We start from the raw sequence: 20,910 nt of genomic DNA, 5'->3' as shown, positions 1-20,910 counted from the left end.
ATAAGGTTGCATGCTGCTGGGCTTGTCAGTGTTTGTAAGGATGGAAAGCGTGTACTCTGAGTGAAACCACATTCTCAGGGTGTTTGACTTGCCTGAAAGCTGGAGGCAGTGAGGAGCTGATGTGCAAAGCCAGTCGGAATGAAATTTCAGTTAGGGCTTGGGAAGGCATTGACCTCTGGATGCCTTTCCATAAGCCAGACTAATTCGTTGAACCGTTTGAGGTTTGCCCCTCCTTGCTTATCATAAAACTCCAGAAACCAGTGGCTCATTTTCTGTTACTTCTCGATGCTGAGGTGAACATGTGCACTTAATTTGCTGAGGAAAAGACCTAAGATTCTCCTACTGCTTGGTTCCTTTATCGTGATCTTGTAGTGGAGCCCTTTTCTACCCCTGCCTCCATTTGCTGTGGGCCACATGGTTTTGACCACCTTGCATTTCCTACCATCAGATAATATGCACTTTTAATACCAGTTTACCAGTGAGTGAGAGACTTTATCCAGATTTCTGACCATTTGACATGACTGCTGACTAATGGCAGACTACAACCTGAAATTCTCAGTGGTCAGCTGATTTGGGTAAGGATAAGGTTTACTGTAAAAGAACGCAACTTCACTTTTCATGAGCACTATTGTTCTTGGCATGGTGAAGACCTCTAGTCTGTTTAGTTCTGTGTTTTACTAGCCAAGTCTGGTTTTCCCATTACTCCAGCTGAGGTTCAAGGGTTAAATATACATGTACTCCCAAGGCTAAGAACACCTATTCATGCCATATACTCCAACGCTAGGTATGCAATATGACCTGACAATATCCCCCCAAATAATCATTTAGTTATTATTAAATATCAATTATCCAAAGTATAACAGCAAAAAGGAAAATGGAAACTCTTGCCTCAATAAGCACACCTACTGTGTTGCTGCTAATTACATACAGTGTTACCAACTGTTTTAATTTCTTAATCACCTAATAATGTGATGTGCTGAGATTCCAAATGCTCAAATGAAGTACTATTTTTTCATCTTTTTTAGAGTAAGATTAAATTTTTTCTCTTTTGTGCATAGTTCTATGAATTTGAATACAGGTATAGATTCACGTTACCACCACCACAGTCAAGATATGGAACAGTTCCATTGTCCTCCAAATTTTCTACCATCCCTCGGCCACATCTACCTCTGAACCCTAATTCCTGGCAACGACTGATCCATTCTTTTCTAATCCCATTTTCAAATGTGTTCCTTTGCTAGGATACTCACCCAGATCATCAGGATATTCTGAAGGCAATCATAGCATTCAAAGCTCTCATGGTGAGTGTTGCTCTACAATTAAAAGTTTCCATTTTGTGTACTTTATTCCTGAAAAAGTGACTTGCATGTGTAATTCCTTTCCTCCTGCAAAGGTCTTTAGAATGGAAACCATAAGCTTTCGTGACAGTACCGCAGTGATTGTTTAATTTTGTCCTCCTCAAGTCATGCTTGCCTAAAAAGGTTGCCACGCTGAGGGTATAAAGCAATCACATTTGAAGTCTTGGCCACATTAAGCATTGGTGTGGGTGGGGGGTTTCCTTTCACCTCTTTGTCTTTACCCCTGTTGCTCACCTTATGTCTGTGTAACTCGTCATTCACTGATTGGCATCAATACTGGATTCAACTACTTATGCCAAAAGGTGAGAGTTTGTTCTTTGCATATGAAAAAGAAATCCGTCATCAAATCTAAAAGGGGGAAAAAAAACCAAGCACTAAAATGCAATTGCTTTATATAGATTGCTATCAAAGGTACCTATAACCTTGTTTAATGAGCATGATGGTTAATGTGTCTGCTTGAAACATTGATCTAAAACTGTGTGCTGCCATTTTAGAAAAAAAGAAAACTAACTTTATTTTGGGTGATTGATTAAGCTTAACTTCATTTTAGACATTTTTGTAGTATTCTAAGTGATTTGGATTAATGTGTATTGTTCCTTGCTATAAGGATATGCTATAATATTATCCATCACCTCAATTGAATTGCTGTTGAAAGCTAAGAAACTGACATATTCATGGTTAAACAGGAAGATGAAGACCTGAGTAAAGATTACTTTAAAATTGCTGTTTTTATAGGTCAAAAGCTGTCAAATATTGGCAGTTTTACATGGTTTAACCTATTATAACAGCCCGCTGAAAAACATGGCATTGATTATAACTTATGTCATTTACTTTTCCTATGTGAAAGGAACGTAAAATGCCTTCTTAAAAAGATTGTTTTTCTGGGGCCAGCACCGTGGCTCACTTGGTTAATCCTCCACCTGCGGCGCTGGCATCCCATATGGGCACTGGGTTCTAGTCCTGGTTGCTCTGCTTCCAGTCCAGCTCTCTGCTGTGGCCTGGGAGGGTAGTGGAGGATGGCCCAAGTGCTTGGGCCCCTGTACCCACATGGGAGACCAGGAGGAGGCACCTGGCTCTTGGGTTCGGATTAGCGTAGTTCAAGCCATAGCGGCCATTTGGGGAGTGAACCAATGGAGGAAGACCTTTCTTTATGTCTCTCTCTCTCACTGTCTGTAACTTTACCTGTCAAATTAAAAAAAAAATTGCTTTTCTTTCTGATCATATAAAACTTGCATTAATGGCTGCACTATATTTATTCCCACTATAGGTGCTTCAAAAACGTGTGTAATTATTTATTTACTCTAGTCTCCATTTAACTAAACGGAATAGCAGAAATTTTATAAAAAGCACACCTCATCTATGGGGGTGCAAACTGTTGAAATCTTTACTTAATGCATACTAAACTGATCCTCTGTAAAAAAAAAAAAAAAAAAAAAAAGAAAAGAAAAGAAACTATCAACTCCCAACTTGACTCTCACTGGGATTAAACATGACAATAGGTCTGATCTGATTTCATCATCATTAAAAAAAATCATCTATTATTTTTCACTTTATGTTTCTGTGTGGGAGCAAACTGTTGAAATCCTTACTTAATGTATACTAAGCTGATCTTCTGTATATTAAGATAATCGAAAATGAATCTTGATGTGAATGGAAGGGGAGAGGGAGTGGGAAAGGGGAGGGTTGTGGGTGGGAGGGACGGTATGGGGGGGAAGCCATAGTAATCCATTATTCGTACTTTGGAAACGTATATTCATTAAATAAAAGTTAAAAAAAAAAAAAGCACACCTCAAAAAACTATTTCATTCCATTCACTTGCAAACAGAAACATAACCAACCATATGCTTATATTCAATTTAGAATGAATGCTGTTAAATTATTCTGATAACTTCATGTTTCTAAAGCAGTGATTTTAATATATGCAAACACACATGCATGTGTGTATGTATATATGTATATTATTTACACCTCACATAGTATTGATAAACTGAATTGTTTCTTGGTTTCAGTTTTCAGTTTTTCATCATGAAATCCAGGTGTATCTCTTTTCTGATCCTTTTAGGAATAAAAATTAGTTTGGTATTTCCTTCATAGCAATCTACCACGAGTCCCTAAACAAAATACCAGACAGTGCATAGGCTCCATTATAAGATAATGTTTTTTAAAATTTTTTAAAATTTTATTTAAGGTATACTAATTTCATGTATTTCCTATATACAGATTCAGAAACATAGTGATACTTCCCACCCTACCTTCCTTTCCATCCATGCTCCCACCTTTCTTACAACTCCTTCTATTCCCATTCTTAATTTTTACCAAGATCTATTTTCAGTTAACTTTATACTCATGATATTAAGCCTACACTAAGTAAAGAGTTCAGCAAATACAATGACAAAAAAACACTGTTCCTCAACAGTCGAGACAAGGGCTATAAACAATCATTGAATCTCAAAATGTCAATTTCACTCCTATAGATTACCTTTTAGATTCTCTATTAGTTACCTTGGATCAGGGAAAACATATGGTATTTGTCTTTTTGGGACTGGCTTATTTCACTAAGTATAATAGTTTCCAGTTGCATCCATTTTGTTGCAAAACACAGGATTTCATTTTTTTTAACACTGTTTAGTATTCCATAGTGTGTATATACCATAATTTCTTTTTCTAGGTATAAGATCAGTTTGATTCACTGTGGCATAAAGAATATAATTTTCTCTTTTTCTATAACTTCTGGAGTCTTTTTTTGGTTTTTGTTTTTCTAAATATATTACATTCATGGAAACAGAGCATATTAGACAAATAAGATTGCTTTGTAATTAAAGCCTTACATCTGCAAAGATAGACAGGTAGAGAGGACCTAGAGCAGGGGCATAAACAAGCAGATCTGAATCTACTAGTTGTTCTCCTGGCTCTGCTTCATGTGACTCTGCTACCTGTCTTCCCAGACTCCTTACAGGGAGGGAGAAACATCAGTGTTACACCAGTTTATCTGGATGCTTTGGCAAAGTTCTGACTTACACAACTATAGGGGGCTCAAGGCTAGGGATTGAGGAAAGTGGACCTTTCTGCCTATCAGAAACAGGTCTGATCATGAGATTCACGGCAAGAAACAGGGCTCAGTGGGAATCTGAGAAGCAAAAGCCACATCTTACTTTGATCTTGTTTTAGGTCTGTTTCATAAAAATTCCTATTCCATTATGTTCTGCTTTGGTTCTGTAGGGGCAGTGCCAAGATCTGAGAAAAAGAAAACAGCTGGAGTTGCAGATACTTTCTGAGCCTATTCAGGCATGGGAAGGGGAGGATATTAAAACCTTGGGAAATGTGATGTTCATGTCACAAGTCATGGTGCAGTATGGAACATGTGAGGTAAGGAGTTTGAAATTTCAACACTGTTTCTCCTATCTTTCATATTTTTCTTTATTTGTCCTTCCATTAAGGTCAAATGCTCAAACGTTCCAATCAGAAACTGAGCATTCATTCTTTGCCCAACATTCTACTATGAGTTATTGGGGACAGGAAGAAAGTACAAGCAATGGTCCGTGCTTTCAAACAACTCATTCAACACACAAATTGCATCTAGAAAACAAGCCAAATAGTTACACTCAGATTATGCAGTCTCAGCAATAGGATTCACAGAAGATCAGAAAAGGGACATAGAACTTGAGGAAGGCCATAGAAAGAAAAGAGGAGGATTCTAGAGTTAGAAGAAATTTTTTTCTCAGCAGAAAACTGGAGCAGGGTTTGTTTTGTTTTGTTTTGTTTTGTTTTTGCCATTTTGGGATAGTAAGGAAATCTGTTGGGAGCAGTGGAAAGATGTTGCATATAGTGAAAGAAAAGATTAATTGAGTCAGCTAGAGTCAACACTGTAAAGAAGCCTGGACATCAGGCAAGAATTCATATTGGTACAAGCAATAGGAAACAGATAAAGAGTCCCGAGTAGTAGAGAAACATTATGAGAAATGTTTTGGCTCTTATTCTGACAACCTTATACATCACATGAATGTGAGAGGATGGCACTAGAAACAGAAAGGCCAGCTGGGATAGGGAGTGAGAAGTATCCAGCAAGAAGGTGTAAGCAGTGAGAATGTATAAGAGGTAAAACTGAGACATGTATAGAGAGAAAATCAACAGGAAGTGGTGGCCAAAGGGCTAGAGGAGATGACTAATGTAATTTTAGAGCTGTTAACTTCCAAGTGATTGTACATTATCTAGGTGAAGGTGTCCTGTAGGCAGCTGTTAAAATAGCATGTAAATGTGGGTGAAAGGTCAAAGTTAGAGGCAGAGGTTTAGAAGTCCTTGACAGATGTGCCTTCCCAAGAAGTAAATTTCCAGAGAGAAGCGCAGAAGACTGAAGATGGATTATTTTAGGAAGGAACCAGGGTAGGGGAGAAAGGCTGATTATGTCACATGATATGATTTATTGGGTGTTAGGCTGGTCTTCTCTCTCCCAAAACATATTTCTATACTCTCTGACACACCTCTGGCAGAGATTCATTACTTTGGATTAACAAGCAATCTCATTTAAAATGCAGATATCCTGAGGAAGCTTAATGCAGTGAGCCTAACTATTAGTCATTCGCACCTTTGGGATAAATACATTGGGTCAAAGCAGGAATGAATACATTGGGACATTGGGTGAAAGCAGGGTGAAAGCAGTGCCCGAAAAAACAAAACTACAAAAAGGAAGATAGAGAGAATCAGGGGAGTGTGATATCACAGTAATTGCAAAAGGAGTATTTGAAAGTGGGCAGTGTGTAGAATGCTGCAGAAGGTTCAGAGGTCAAAGAGTGTGAGGACCAAGAAACCATTGGATTTTGCTAGCAGGCAGTTATTAATGACTTTGAAAGAGCAGTAAGGGTACAGTTAGAGAGGGATCAATGGGGAGAAAATGAAAGCAGCAAGCAATTTGCAGTAAAGTGTCAAGAAATGGGGTGATATGTACCAAAGATCAAATGGGGCAAATGAAGTTCTATTACTATAGGCAAAAAAGGAAATGCCAGGAAAACAGGAGGGGCTGCTGGAAGGGTCTGTAAAAGCAAAGCAAACAAGGGAAAGCTGTGAAAGAATGCAGAGCACTTGGGAGAATCCTTAAACTCCAAGTGTTGCTCTTCTCAAAGGGGAGGAAGAAGATGGAGACGTGCACAAAGCTGATTGTAGCTAAGATGGTTGGGCATGAAGCTAAATGGAATTTTTAAATTGCATATATATTTATCAGATTCATTGCAGCCCTCTGTCTAAAGTTTCCTAAGTTCCTTTAAAATATTTAATTCACAATAATGCATTGTGTGAGAGATCTTCAAAAAGTTCATGAAAATGTGTATTTCAACAAAACTATGCAGGGCTATAAAAATGTTTTGTACCAAAATGAATTTATCTTTTGATTTAATTTTCCATGAACCTTCTGAAGTACTCTTACCTGTCTCAAAATAACTAGAAAACAGGGATTTTGAATGTACTTCCCATAAAGAAATGATAAAAACATAAGGTGCTGGGCATGCTAATCACCATGATTTAATCCGTACACAACATATCCCTGAATTGAAACATCACATTGTGCCCCATAAGTATATGTAATTGTTATTTGTCAATTAAAAAGTCCCAAACTAGAAAACATGTACTTCTTTGTTTTACATGAGTGCAATAATTGCCTTATTCTTAGTGATTAACACTAATTTTATGAATAATAATGCTACATACACATTAGAACATAATGCACTTCCTAGCACCTGAAAGACCTTTTTTTTTTTTTTTTTACCATTTTTCAAAATAAAATCATCTTTTCATTTTATGTACTTGGAGACTTATTTTGTGTCCAGGACAAATCATCTCACTGGCTACGTAAACAATGTGACTTCTCAGGCTGACATACTTGAGAAACAAGCATTATTGTTTGTATTTGACTGTAATGTATAATAAGGGGAGAGAGAAACCCTGGGTTTATATCTGCATCAAAATAAAATTCAACTAGTTTGGGGATTTCAAGTTGGGTAACTTTTAAAAAAAATCAGTTTATGTTTTAGTTGATGATGGAAGAGCTGTTAAAAAGCAGTGATTCCAGAAATTCTTAACAAACAAAATGTCCCATTTATATCCTCATTTAATATTTTTTTTTCAGGAAAAAGAGGAACGATACCTTTTGTTATTTCCAAATGCCTTGATAATGTTGTCTGCAAGTCCTCGGATGAGTGGCTTTATCTATCAGGTTAGTAACTTTCATACAAAACAAATAGCAGGATCCGTAATGAAAACAGTTTAGCATTTGTTAACTGTTTATTTTTATCTACTTGAAAAGCAGGGGGGAGAGAGAGAGAGAGAGAGAGAGAGAGAGAGAGAGAGAATCTTTTATCCACAGATTCACTCTCGCAAATGCCCTCAACAGTCAGGACCTTGCACTTGGGCCATCCTTTGTTGCCTTCCCAGGATGCACTAGCAGGAAGCTAGATCAGATGCACAGCAGCTGGGATGTGTACCAGCACTCTGATATGGGATGCAGGTATTCCAAATGGAGATTTAACCTGTTGTGCCAAAACGCCCACCTACATATTTGCATTTACTGCAACATCTCCACTATGGCATTAAAAGTTCAGGACAGTAGAGGTGGAGTGTTCATTGTAATTAAACAACTTATAAGGAAGATGTTTCTTAAATCAAAGAACCGTGTATTAGTATAATGAGTTTGTCCTGAATATCCTCTGCTCCACTTATGAGCTAGAATTTGAATATGTAAATAGAAATCTAAATCTACAATTAGATATCTAAACAGTAGCATTTTACACCCCAAAGCATTATAGTTGAGAGAATACACACTTGGGACCTTCTCCATCTTATTAAACTCACATCACATGATTCAGGTTTCTATGATACAAATCATTAAACTCCTCAGGAAATTAAACTTGCCTCAGTCTGCTCCTGAGTTGGAGTATTTTAACTTTACTAGTGTTTATTATATCATGGCCTAGAAATCACTGATTTTCATAAAATTTGAGACTTTACCTTGCTTCCTGATTCCTTTGAAAATGTATTAAATATGTAAAAAGCTTTGAAAATCCTGGTTTTTGTGGTTCAGAACATGGGAGCCAAACACAATCCACATTTTTCCCTTTGCATTCTTGTCTGATTAGAATGTAGAACAGGGAAACATAATTCAACAGTGATTCTTGAGAGGGTGTGAAAACCTCCGAGAAATAAGTAGAGCCATGTATAACCACAGAATTAATGGAAATGTTCTTTTTCTGGTAGGGAAAAATACCAACAGCGGGCATGGTGGTGACTAGATTAGATGAAATTGAAGGGAATGACTGCACCTTGGAAATCACAGGTAGGTAATTTTTCTTTTTCATGTAGCTACTTCAAATCCTTTCGGAATGAAGTGGAGTTTAACTAAATAAATGCTATTATTTTCTGTCATATAGTCCGTGAGCAAATTTTACATGGACATGAAAAATATATTCTATTTTCTGGGATAATTAAGGCCCAGTGATAGAATAGAGATGTCTCCTGGTCATTCAAAAGATTCAGTTTTGCTATTAGGTTCAATCTTCTCTTGCATAGGAGCTACTTGTGAGAGCTGACGGATAGCAAAATGGACTGATGTAAATGTAATTTTCTGTCTCTCTGTCATCAATTCCCTGGTGGCAGAAGAGCCAAAGATGTGGACTTTTATCAGCAATCTTGTCATCAGCCTATGATTTAGTGAGATTTGGTTGTGTTTCTAAAAAGTGTTGAAAAGCCATGAAACTTCCTTCACAAACTGAGCAAAATGCCAGATCTTCCTAATGCTCCCTGACATTTTGGCCTACTATCCATTTTGCCACACTCCTGTGGTTTACATGTGATGACTGCACTTTTTGTGTGGATATGGCTTGATGATCGAGACTGGAATAATGGTTCCTCCTAGCCTTACCGTCTTTGCCCATATACTGTAACCAAATTTGTTGAATTTTGTTCCAACTTTGATACTGAGGGAATCAGTACAATACTTTCATTTTAGACTATGAACCAGATGGACTATGTGTTTAAAGTTTGAAATTGAGAATTGTTTCTAGCAAAGTTTCCCACTATAAAGATTCTATAAGTGGTAGAAATCGATAGTTTTATAAACTATACATGAGCATCTATTTGCTTTATTATAACAGAACCTCTCTGTTCCTCTCATTAAAGTTTCAAATGGTTATCCCATGGCTTTGACAACCCCTGAAAATAGATAGTTGTGTGAAGTATGCTTATGAATGAGACAAGCTCAAGGTTCTCTTTGCTTTTTGTTTTCAAATGCTCATAATTGGGTGATACAGGCACCATGGTAGATAGACTAGTGGTCCATTGCAACAACAACCAGGACTTCCAAGAATGGTTGGAGCAGCTGAGCAGACTAATCAGAGGACCTGCCTCCTGCAGTTCATTATCCAAAACATCATCATCATCATGTAGTGCTCATTCTGTAAGTAGTCATTTGTTCTATAAAGAGATTTTTGAGTCTTTCATCAAATCTTGCCTGCTGAAGATTCAACAAGAAGCTGCAAGCACACCTTTAGTCACCGAGTAGTCTATTTTTGTAGAATATGAAATACAGTTAAACCTCACTAATTCTGGTTTCTCAAGGTGAGGCTCATTAAAATTAATAAATGTATTTCACTAAGAGGTATACAATTTAGTTTGGTAATATTCAGATACTCCAACTAACTGCTAGCAGAGTGTTTCTAACCAGAAGTCATGCTAAGATATTTTAATGATAAAGACCTTTCCTAATTAGCAATCATTACTCTCATATTAATAGCGTGTTATGTCAAAGCATATAGTTTACTTCTTTAAGAACTTAAACATCTCCATGTAATCTCACTCATGTTATCACACTTTCTCAGTAATCATCTTCAAATGCAAGCTTTCAGCATTGTCTTCTTCTGCATTTTCCTGAATTTATAATGCATATAATTTGAATTTATGAGATTTTACTGTACTTGCTGAATGATATGGAAGATATGCTGTGTTGTCTTTTAACACTCAAACCGTGATGCCAAAATTCTAGCTTTGAGCACTGTGTGTTGTAGTTGGAAGAACATAGACTTTGGCATCAGATCTGAGTTCAAATCTTGACTTTGCCAGTGACTAGCTAGTTACTTCACTTTGTTGAGTCTGTGTTGTAGGTTGTTCTGATGAAATAACCTATTTAAGCAGAACAATAGAGTGACAAACACATCATTGGGCTCAAATGTTGACTATTACTCCACTTTCCTATGCCACAGAGGAAAAATATCTGACTTTAACGAAATTCTTGGGCGGAGAGAGAGAGAGAGAGAGAGAGAGAGAGAGAGAACAGGATCATGGAGTGCTGAGTCAGTTTCTTGCTGTTCCTTGGAGACCTCATAATGTTGACTGGGAAGTGCCATTTCTCAAACTGGAGCCTTTATTTTTCCATCTTTCCCTTTCTACGGCTGGTTTTGCTGATCCACAAAGCTATTGTTCTCTCTGTGTGTGGCACAAGGTCGGGTTCAGATGGCAGATTGCCAGTATCTCATCGGACATTTTCCCAGTCTTTTAGCTCTACCGGACAGTCCCGAGGACCCTTGGAGCCTCCTCAAATTATAAAACCGTGGAGTTTAAGTTGTCTGCGACCTGCACCTCCACTTAGACCATCAGCAGCTCTAGGTTATAAAGAGGTAATTTTGCTACATATGGTATAAAATGCTTTTGACAAGCTAATATAATAACTTATTACAAATAGTTTTGTGGGAATGTGCTAAACCTTATGATAGGTGCTATATGTCAGTTAGTATTGAATTGTTAGTGTTGGTGATTTTTTTTGCTTGTTTCTTGATTCTCCATTTCCCCGTTGTCCATCTAAAAACATTTGTTGATTAGCCACGGGGTTGATGTGCACAATATGAGTTTCCCAAGCCTCCTCCAGAAATGCCTCTGGTTTACCTCTGAGATAATTTTGATAATTGTTTGAATTAGTTAACAAAGTATACACAACTCAAACAAAAGCCACTTCATTGGAGTTGAATTTTCAATCAAGTAGATGCAACTCAACATTTTGGATCATTTTGATTAAATCAAATTATAACCCAGTCATGGGTCCAAAGTACGAAAGATATTTGCCCTAGTTAGGAAGGGAAAAGAATTTAATGAAAGGAATGTCATTTGAGAAGGTTTCTCTGCGAGAACCTTAAAGGACATTTGATATTTGAATAATATAGGGATTTCAAAGCCTTTTTTATCCCCTTGAAGTTGTAATCAGGAAATATCAGTCACTAGTTGCTCTGTGGAGTCTTACCTTTTCCATTCACACTGATTTTTTTCCCCCAAACCTGTTTCTCATCATTTCATATTTCAGAAAGAATGCTCATTTATTTGTAACTTTTCCTTAAATAGGTATTGTTGACTGAAGTTTAAGTTTGTGACAGTTATGAATCTAGATTTATGGTGCAGAGACAGCATCTATTTATCTATCAAATGTGTGTTCTGAGTGATGCAGACTCCGCTTAGTTTTGAGTGTGCTTTGATTTAAACCACCATGCTTCTGTTTCAATTAATTGTTGTCACCAACTTTTAGTGTAGTAGAAATACATCAGTATTTGGACACTGGAGGACTTTTTGATTCTTTCAAGCTGGTGTGGAAGGAGAAATAACCCTTGAATTGAATCTTTATTATGTACCTCGATTCAGAATTTGGCCAGGAAACAGTCCTACAGATTTGCTTTGGAAATTTACCCAGTTTCTTTGGAAATTTACCCAGTTTCTTTGCAATTTACCCAGTTTCTTCTTTGATTCCCTAAACCAGGAGTGCTACTTCATAGTTACCTTTTTAAATGGTGGATAATTTGTAATTGTCAGTTGCTAAGGTCAAATTGAGGTGAGCTTTGAAGGGGGGAAAGTCAGCTTAATCCTTCACATAACTAATCTATTAAAACCAAGGCATGACCACTTTGTTTCTGCTGGGGGAAGAGAATTATTAATATATTCTGATGATGTGGTGTGTATTTCAGTCATTTTCAGCATTTGTTATTCTGCACAGAACTGTATTTCTTGGGCTTTTGCATGATGATATGGCATCTGAAACTAATGTGGGAAATGTGATGATATTCTTTCTGTGTAATTTATGATAACACTAACATTTCAAATGTTGTTTTAGAATTATTGATAAATGGATTTGGTCATTATAACCATCGACCTCTCACGCTCATCTTCTCTTTCTTTACATATTCATTTTAGAGGATGTCTTATATCTTAAAGGTAAGGGTAGAATAATATCTTTGCCTTACAGTGACATCATAATACTGTGCTATAACCTTTGATGAATGAAGCTTTCTCTTATGCTTGCTTTGTTCCTTGTTATATATACTTGGTGGCTAAAATATGAAGATACAATTCTGACATGTAAGTACTTTCTTCCCAGAGCAGGCTTGTATGAAATTCATATGCAAATGTCACCCTATAAGGCCTTAAAAATGCCAGTGTTCCTTTGTGTGTGTGTGTGTGTGGTTTTTTTTTTTTTTTTTTTTTTTGGACAGGCAAAGTTAGACAGTGAGAGAGAGAAAGACAGAGAGAAAGGTCTTCCTTTTCTGTTGGTTCACCCCCAAATGGCCGCTACAGCCCGCGCTGTGTTGATCCGAAGCCAGGAGCCAGGTGCTTCTTCCTGGTCTCCCATGCGGGTGCAGGGCCCAAGCACTTGGGCCATCCTCCACTGCCTTCCCGGGCCACAGCAGAGAGCTGGACTGGAAGAGGAGCAACCAGGACAGAATCCGGTGCCCCGACTGGGACTAGAACCGGTGTGCCAGTGCTGCAGGCGGAGGATTAGCCAAGTCAGCCGTGGCGCCGGCCCTTTGTTTTGTCCTGTTATTCTTCACATGTGACTTTTTCATCCTGTCTGTTTTCAAGAATTAGTGGATCACTGTGACTAAGTGAAAGAAATCAAACTTTTGTTTCATATATTTTAAGATACTAATTATTATCGATGTATCACATGTACACATAGCATGGAAGGAAGATGGGAATAAAATGATCATGAGGATTTTTTTCCCTGAGTGTAAGTGTCTAATCTATTTATTTGGATATTGTCAATGAGAACTTTTGTCATTTGTAGGTTATTCATATGACAAAAGCAAATTCAATAATTTTTTATTTGCTAATTAAAAATCTGGCTTTGGGTGTTACAACATAGCAAGTGAGGCTGCCACCTGTGACACTGGCAACCCATATGGGTGCCCATTCATGTATCAGCTGCTCCACTTCCTATCCAGCTCCCTGCTAATGGCCTAGAAGCAGAAGTTGGCCCAAGAGTTTCAGCACCTGCCACCCATGTGAGAGACCCAAATAAAACTCCTGGCTTCTGGCTTTGGCCTGGCCCAGACCTGGCTGTTGTGGCCATCTGGGGAGTGAACCAGCAGAGAGATGATCTCTCTATCTATCTCTTCCTCTCTTTATATAACTCTTACTTTCAAATAAACATCATTTATTTTAAAAAAAGAAATTTGGCTTCATACATGTATAGTTAAGCTTGGCTGTGGGTGTTATTCTTAGCCCCAAATTATTTATCAGGCAGTCATTTGGTTCTCTGTGGAAAAAAATGACTTAATCTTCCCTCTTGACAAATAGAAATTATATGCTTCTTTGTGGGATTGTTTCTGAGGAAAAGTTATTTAAATAATTTTGAGGTTCTTTGAGAAGTGATAAATGCTACATTAGTAGGTATAGTTGTTATTTAATCCCCTTAAACCGGTATCAGTGGGAAACATAAACCATGGGAAGAATGTTTCTGTTTTGTAAGGTTAATCTCCATGACTCTTAGTGGATATGGTGCCCTAAGGGCATTTGGCCTCCTGGAGAATCTGCCAGGAGGCACAGAACACTCCATTCTCCTGCCCACCCCTAAAGCAGTTGGCAGGATAATGCCACCGCCTCTGTTTCATTTCACCTTTTAGCCTTTATAAGAACCATTTTTATTGCACATAGCATTAAATCTTGAGGTACTCCTGAGACTGTCAAAATAAGAGAGAGGAATTGTGTTTCGTTTGCTCTTTTTAATTTTCACTTGAGGGAGAATTTTAATTCATCAAAAAACCTCTCTCCTTACAGGAGTCTAGTAAAAGCCCCAAAACGATGAAGAAGTTTCTTCATAAAAGAAAGACTGAGAGAAAACCATCAGAGGAGGAGTATGTGATCAGGAAAAGTATGTGTTTTATACTTTCTGAACAATATTTATGGATGAACTAACATGAGGATATTTCCTTTTTTAAATTTTATTTTTGTTATACGGGTTTAATATGTTTCATATATATATATGTTTAGGAATATAATGACATCCCCGCCCACCTTCCTCCTGCCCATACTCCAGCCCTTCCCCACCCTGCATTCCCACTCTTAATTTTTACAAAGTTCAATTTTCAGTATACTTAATGATCATAGAGTTAATCCTACTCTAAGCAAAAGAGTTTAACAAATAGTATGAAGAGAAAAGAAAACAATAATAACAACAAAACACTGTTCCTCAAAAGAAGAGAAAAGGGTTATAAACAATCATCTAATCTCAAAATGTCTATTTCACTCCAATACATTATATTTCATATACTCTATTAGTTACCTTGGATCAGGGAAAACATATGATATTTGTCTTTTGGGGACTGGCTTATTTCACTAAGTAGAATTGTTTCCAGTTGTGTCCATCTTATTGCAAAATACAGGATTTCATTTTTTTTTACAGCTGAGTAGTACTCCATAGTGTATATATACCATAATTTCTTTATGTAGTCAACAGTTGATGGACATCTGGGTTGATTCCATATCTTAGCTATTGTGAATTGTGCTGCAATGAACATGTGGATACAGATATTTCTTTCATGTGCTGATTTCTTTTGGTTTGAGCAAATTCCCAGGTGTGGGATAGCTGGATCACATGGTAGGGCTATATTCAGATTTCTGAGGTTTCTCCATACTGTCTTTCCACAGTGGTTGTACCCCAGTTTGCATTCCCAGTAACAGTGGATTAGGGTACTGGTTTCCCCACATCTTCAGCAGCATTTGTTGTTGATTTTTGTATGAGAGCCATTCTAACTGGAGTGAGGAGAGACCTCATTGTGGTTTTGATGTGCATTTCCCTAACAGCTAGTGTTCCTCATCATTTTCTCAAGTGTCCTTTGCCATTTCTTAACTGGATCGTCTTGTTGTTGAATTTCTTGAGCTCTTTATAGATTCCGGATTTTAACCATTTATCAGTTGCGTAGTTTGCAAATATTTTCTCCCATTTCGTTGGTTGCCTCTTCACTTTTCTGATTATTTCTTTTGCAATATAGAAGCTTCTCAGCTTGATCTAATTCCATTTGTCAATTTTGGCTTTGGTTGCCTATGCTTCTGGGGTCTTTTCCAATAAGTCTTTGCTTATGCCAATGTCTTGCAGAGTTTCTCCAGTGTTCTCTAATAATTTGATGGTATTGGGTCACAGATTTAGATCTTTGATCCACTTTGAGTGGATTTTTGTATAAGGTGTAAAGTAGTGATCTGGTTTTATACTTCTGCACATGGAGATCCAGTACTGTTTGTTAAAGAGAATGTCCTTGCTCCAGGGATAGATTTTAACTACTTTGTCAAAGATAAGTTGGTTGTAGATGCATAGATTGATTTCTGGCATTTCTATTCTGTTGATTGTCCTACAAGTCTGTTTTTGTGTCGGTACCAGACTGTTTTGATTATAACTGCCCTTTAGTATGTCAGGTATTGTGATCCCTCTTACTTTGTTTTGTTGTATAAGATTGCTTTATTTATTCAGGGTCTCTTGTGTTTCCATATGAATTTTAGCATCATTTTTTCCTATCTCTGCAAAGAATACCATTGGTATTTTGATTAGGAATGCATTGAATCTGTAAATTGCTTTTGATAGTAAGGATATTTTGATGATGTTGATTCTTCCAATCCATGAACATGGAGGATTTTTCCATTTTTAATTTCTTCTTTTATTTATTTCTTCAGTGCTTTATAATTTTTTGTCATAGAGATCTTTGACATCCTTGGTTAAATTTATTCCAAGGTATTTATTTTTTTTGTGGCTATTGTGAATGAGATTGATGTTAGAAGATGTTTCTCAGCCATGGCATTGTCTGTGTATACAAAGGGTATTGATTTTTTCATGCTGATTTTATATCCTACCACTTTACCAAACTCTTTTATGAGTTCCAATAGTCTCTCAGTGAAGTCTTTTGGATCCTCTATACATAGAATCATGTCATCTGCAAATAGGGATTACCTTCTTTCCAATTTATATCCTGTTGATTTCTTTTTCTTGCTTAATGGCTCTGGCTAAATGTTCCAGGACTATATTAAATAACAGTGGTGAGGGTGAACATCCTTGTTTGGTTTTGGATCTTCATGGGAATGTTTCTAGCTTTTCCCCATTCAATAAGATGCTAGATGTGAGTTTGTCATAGACTGCCTTGATTGTGTTGAGGAATGTTCCTTTTATACCCAATTTAATGTTTTGTTCATGAAAGGATGTTGTATTTGATCAAATATTGAGATAATCATATTGTTTCTGTTCTTCAATTTGTTAATGAGATATATCACATTTATTGATTTGTGACTGTTGAACCATCCCTGTATACCAGGAATAAATAATACTTGGTTTGGGTGAATGATATTTCTGATGTGTTATTGATTTGATTAGCTAATATTTTTTTTGAGTATTTTTGCATCTATGTTCATCAGAGAGTTTTGTCTATAATTCTCTCTGTTGTGTCTTTTTCTAGCTTAAGAATTAAGGTGATGCAGGCTTCATAGAAGGAGTTTGGGAAGATTCCCTCCCTTTCAATTGTTTTGAATAGCTTGAGAAGAATAGGAATTAGTTCTTCTTTAAATGTCTTGTGGAATTCAGCAGTGAAGCCATCTGGTCCTGGGCTTTTCTTTGTTGGGAGGATCATTATTACTGATTAAATTTACATCTTGGTTATAGGTCTGTTTAGGTTTTCTGTGTCTTCATGACTCAATTTAGGTAGGTTATCTGTTTCCGGGAATCTATCCATTTCTTCTGGGTTTCCCAACTTGTTGGCATACAGCTCTTTGTAGTAATTCCTGATGATTCTTTTTATTTCTTCGGTGTCTGTTGTTACATTTCCTTTTTGATCTCTGATTTTATTGATTTGGTCCCTCTCCCTCTTTTTTTGGTTAGTTGCACCAAATGTATATCAATTTTGTTTATTTTTTCAAAAATCAGCTCTTCATTTCACTGATTTTTTGTATTGTTTTTTGGTTTCAATTTTTATTATTTCTCTAATTTTAATTATTTCTTTCCTCCTATTAATTTTGGGTTTGGTTTGTTACTGTTTTTCTAGGTCCTAGAGATACATTGATAGCTCATTTATTTGGTAGCTTTCCAATTTCTTCATGTAGGCACCGATTGCTATAGACTTTCCTCTTAACACTGCTTTTGTTGTATCCCATAAGTTTTGCTATGATGCATTGTCTTCATTTGTTTCTGGAAATTTTTTCATTTCTCTTTTGATTTCTTCTATGACCCACTGTTCATTCAGGACCATGTTGTTCATTTTCCATGTGTTTGCATGTGATCTAGAGATTCTTGAATTGCTGATTTCCAGCTTCATTGCATTGTGGTCAGAGAAGATGTGTGGTATGATTTCCATTTTTTGAATTTGCTGAGATTTGCTTTATGTCCTAGCATATGGCCTGTCCTAGAGAAAGTTCTCATAACATGAGAATGTTTTCAAAGTATATGATTAGATCAATTTGTTCTTGGCATCATCTATTACATTAAAAATATACAAGCCAAGGTTTTGTGACCTCTAAGATTTTCTGTAAGCTGCCTCCTACTGCATGTCATATCATCTTAGACATCATCTGTCTCATTTTCATATTCAAGATTTTTCCCAGCTGGTTTAGGCCAATACATGGGCAGGGATGCTGTGGATATCATTTATTTGCTCTTAATTTTTGATGCCTGAGATATTTCCCTGTACAGATATTGACTAGCAAGACCTGAAGGCTGAGTCCTTTTTGGAGTCCAAGAACTGGCCTACTAACATTTGGCAACATGACTCAATTTCGAGACAGACTGCAAACTCACTAAGGCAGTTTGATCTGTACATATGCAGGTACTCCCAAAAGTTCCTGGAAAATGCACACTACGAGAACATACACATGCTTTCAAAAAAATTTGGTACCAAAATAAACTTAACTTTTCATTCCATTTTTTTCCCCACGAACTTTTGGGGTCCCCTTGTATTTGGCTATAAGTCCATGGTCAAAGAACTTTGGGACACAGGTGAAGGAGTAAGTGATGTTTCACAAAGAGATGGCAGAAACAGAATTTGATTAACTCTTTCACTACTCCAGTTTCTGCATGCCCTATCCTGTATTCCACACTGGGTGAGCACAGCAACGTTTTCCCAGGGTGCTATCATCCAGCCAGTTCAAGAACAAGTTTGGGAGGAGTAAGGATGATGGAGAGCAAATCAGAGACTACACTGGCTGGCTGGAAAATGAGTGGGGTTAATGAGGGAAAGCTCCTTGGAGAAGATGACCCTGAGATTTAAAGGAAAGCAAGGCTGTGGTGTGTTGGATGAGAACTGAAGCCAGCTACCAGCTCAGTGCTGTGTTTTGGGCCTCCAAGAGATGACTGATATGATCCCCCGATTTAGAACACTGGACTTCTGGAGCCAGCCCGCCTGGGTGCTGAACAAACTGAGGCTGATCCCAGGGTTTCACAGGGTTTCTGTCACTTCTCCATCATGTGGATGGGACAGCTCATCTCCCCTCCTTCTGGAAACATTAACTGGTCAGAGAGGGCAGTCCCTCGTTGTGTCCACTGCATCATTTCGAGGATCCAGTGGCACATGTATCTCTGAAAAGTCATTATTGATTAACTCTGACAGGTACAGCCGCTCTGGAAGAGGATGCTCAGATTCTAAAAGTGATTGAAGCCTACTGCACCAGTGCCAATTTTCAACCAGGCCACGGCTCAAGTAGGTTCCCCCAAAACTGCTTTACTTAATGTGTGAAGTTTCTTCTGTATTGCTCACTGCCTCTTAGAAAAGCAAAGAAAATGGGTTGCAGGGTGTGAAGTCAGGTGACTTGGTGCAGAGGAACAGTGCAGGACTGCATCTTTCAGATAAGGTGGTTTTAGCTTCTAAGCGGTTTGTTTACTCACTGTTGCTTTTTACCCAGAGAGAGAGAAAGAGAGAGAGAGAGAGAGATGCAAGACTAAAAAAGCTGGAGGTGATAGAAATGATTTTTTTTTTTAAAAAATCAGTCTTCTTTGAAGTGCACAGATACCTTCACCAAGACTAGTTAGGAATTAAAGAGCCCAGAGAGTTCCTGTGTCTGTGAACTGATGCTAATCTCTTCTTATAGGCAGATTTGGAAAGGAAGTCAAAATACTATCTTTGATCAGCTGCATATTTAAGTGAACAATGTTTCACCAAACTTAAGTTTCAATGTCGCACTGAAAAGCTGGAAAGTAGCTGCTTAGCAGGAACTGTGCAAAAATGGATGCAATTTTTCAGGGAGCTTTTAGGCAAGAGTATTTCTCAAAGTGTTTTTTTTAGGTTACCAACTGAAAGCAAGATAATGTATTCTGATTCATCCATGTGCTTTTGAAAAGCCAGGTCGCAGAGATTATGTCTTTTGTCTTCCATTATTATTGTCATTTAGGATCCTTTTTGTGCATTTTTCACGTCCATGTAGAAAATAAATGTTCCATTTTGGACAACCCCTAACCACTGGCATTTGGGAGGGGAATTTTTAGTTGGGCTGCCTTTGAATGTATTCCTTCGAAGCAGCACATCTCTAAGGCTGTCACGAAGAAAGTGTTCCATGTGAAAGGCAATGCATTTGACCATGAAGCGGGGGCTGGCACACTTTTCTACTTCATGGATAAAATCTGGTTGTGGCTCTGGGCTTGCCCAAGTCTCCAATAACAAGTTTTGAGGAGCCAGGAGAAGAAACTGGGAGAAGTTTTTTATCATGTGAAATAGGAAAGTGAACCTTTTCACATGGACGGACCCGATGCGTCTACTCAGAGACACAGGCAGGAGCTCTAGCCTGAAGAGTCACCTTTTTGTTCCTCCTCCCTAGCCTCCTTTTTTACACATGGAAAGTGTCTAACACGGGGCTTAGCACACAGCAGACCTTTTAGAATCACGGTGATCTGCCAACATCTGTCTCCTCTCTAGAGCCAGAAATCTTGTTTCCCTAGAACTGACTTGTTTCCCTAGAACTTGACACTTACTGTCTTTAGTTGGCCCTTCAGTCAGTCTGCTGTTCCTCTATGAACCCCCCACAGTGTGTACCCTAGGGGATGTAGAGACACATCTCACCTCAGGTAAGAGGAGGTGATCAAGTAAAGGTAGTGAGTATGCACAGCTCTGAGAGAACTTGGACTGAAAGACAGGAGATCGGTGTTTGAGGGAGAAACAAAGAAAAACACTTGAGCTCTGAGAGGGAGAATCCAGAGTGAGGAGGAGGCTGTAGGTGCAGGAAAGCTGTTTCATAGGTCCCTGTGTCTGTCCTGTCATCTCTTCTGTCCCAGAGCTTGGATACAGTTTGAGCAGAGAGC

At 37.8% G+C, this 20,910-nt stretch overlaps 1 protein-coding gene across 8 annotated transcripts in view; it reads left to right on the top strand.

The window, feature by feature from the left end:
• Positions 1-20,910, top strand: part of ARHGEF6 (Rac/Cdc42 guanine nucleotide exchange factor 6) — a 135,363-nt gene that overhangs the window by 107,884 nt on the left and 6,569 nt on the right. For 2 of the 8 annotated variants that reach the window (XR_016227917.1, XR_016227918.1), the window contains 9 exons: positions 1,242-1,301; positions 4,578-4,724; positions 7,474-7,560; positions 8,598-8,676; positions 9,650-9,795; positions 10,886-11,011; positions 12,487-12,587; positions 14,430-14,523; positions 19,229-19,318. Coding sequence is in view for 6 of the 8 variants with exons in the window: in XM_002720329.6 (XP_002720375.3) it covers positions 1,242-1,301; positions 4,578-4,724; positions 7,474-7,560; positions 8,598-8,676; positions 9,650-9,795; positions 10,886-11,011; positions 12,567-12,587; positions 14,430-14,523; positions 19,229-19,318 (850 nt within the window). In the remaining 2 variants the exon portion in view is untranslated. The remainder of the gene's footprint in view (positions 1-1,241; positions 1,302-4,577; positions 4,725-7,473; positions 7,561-8,597; positions 8,677-9,649; positions 9,796-10,885; positions 11,012-12,486; positions 12,588-14,429; positions 14,524-19,228; positions 19,319-20,910) is intronic. The other 6 variants (XM_002720329.6, XM_051827589.3, XM_070066946.2 and 3 more) reach the window with 4 other exon arrangements.

This window comes from Oryctolagus cuniculus, chromosome X, assembly GCF_051225735.1.
Source record: "Oryctolagus cuniculus isolate XC-2025 breed Fujian yellow rabbit chromosome X, ASM5122573v1, whole genome shotgun sequence".
Taxonomy (NCBI): Eukaryota; Metazoa; Chordata; class Mammalia; order Lagomorpha; family Leporidae; genus Oryctolagus; species Oryctolagus cuniculus.
The sequence above is the reverse complement of the archived record's forward strand: the minus strand, read 5'-3'. Positions and strand labels throughout refer to the sequence as shown.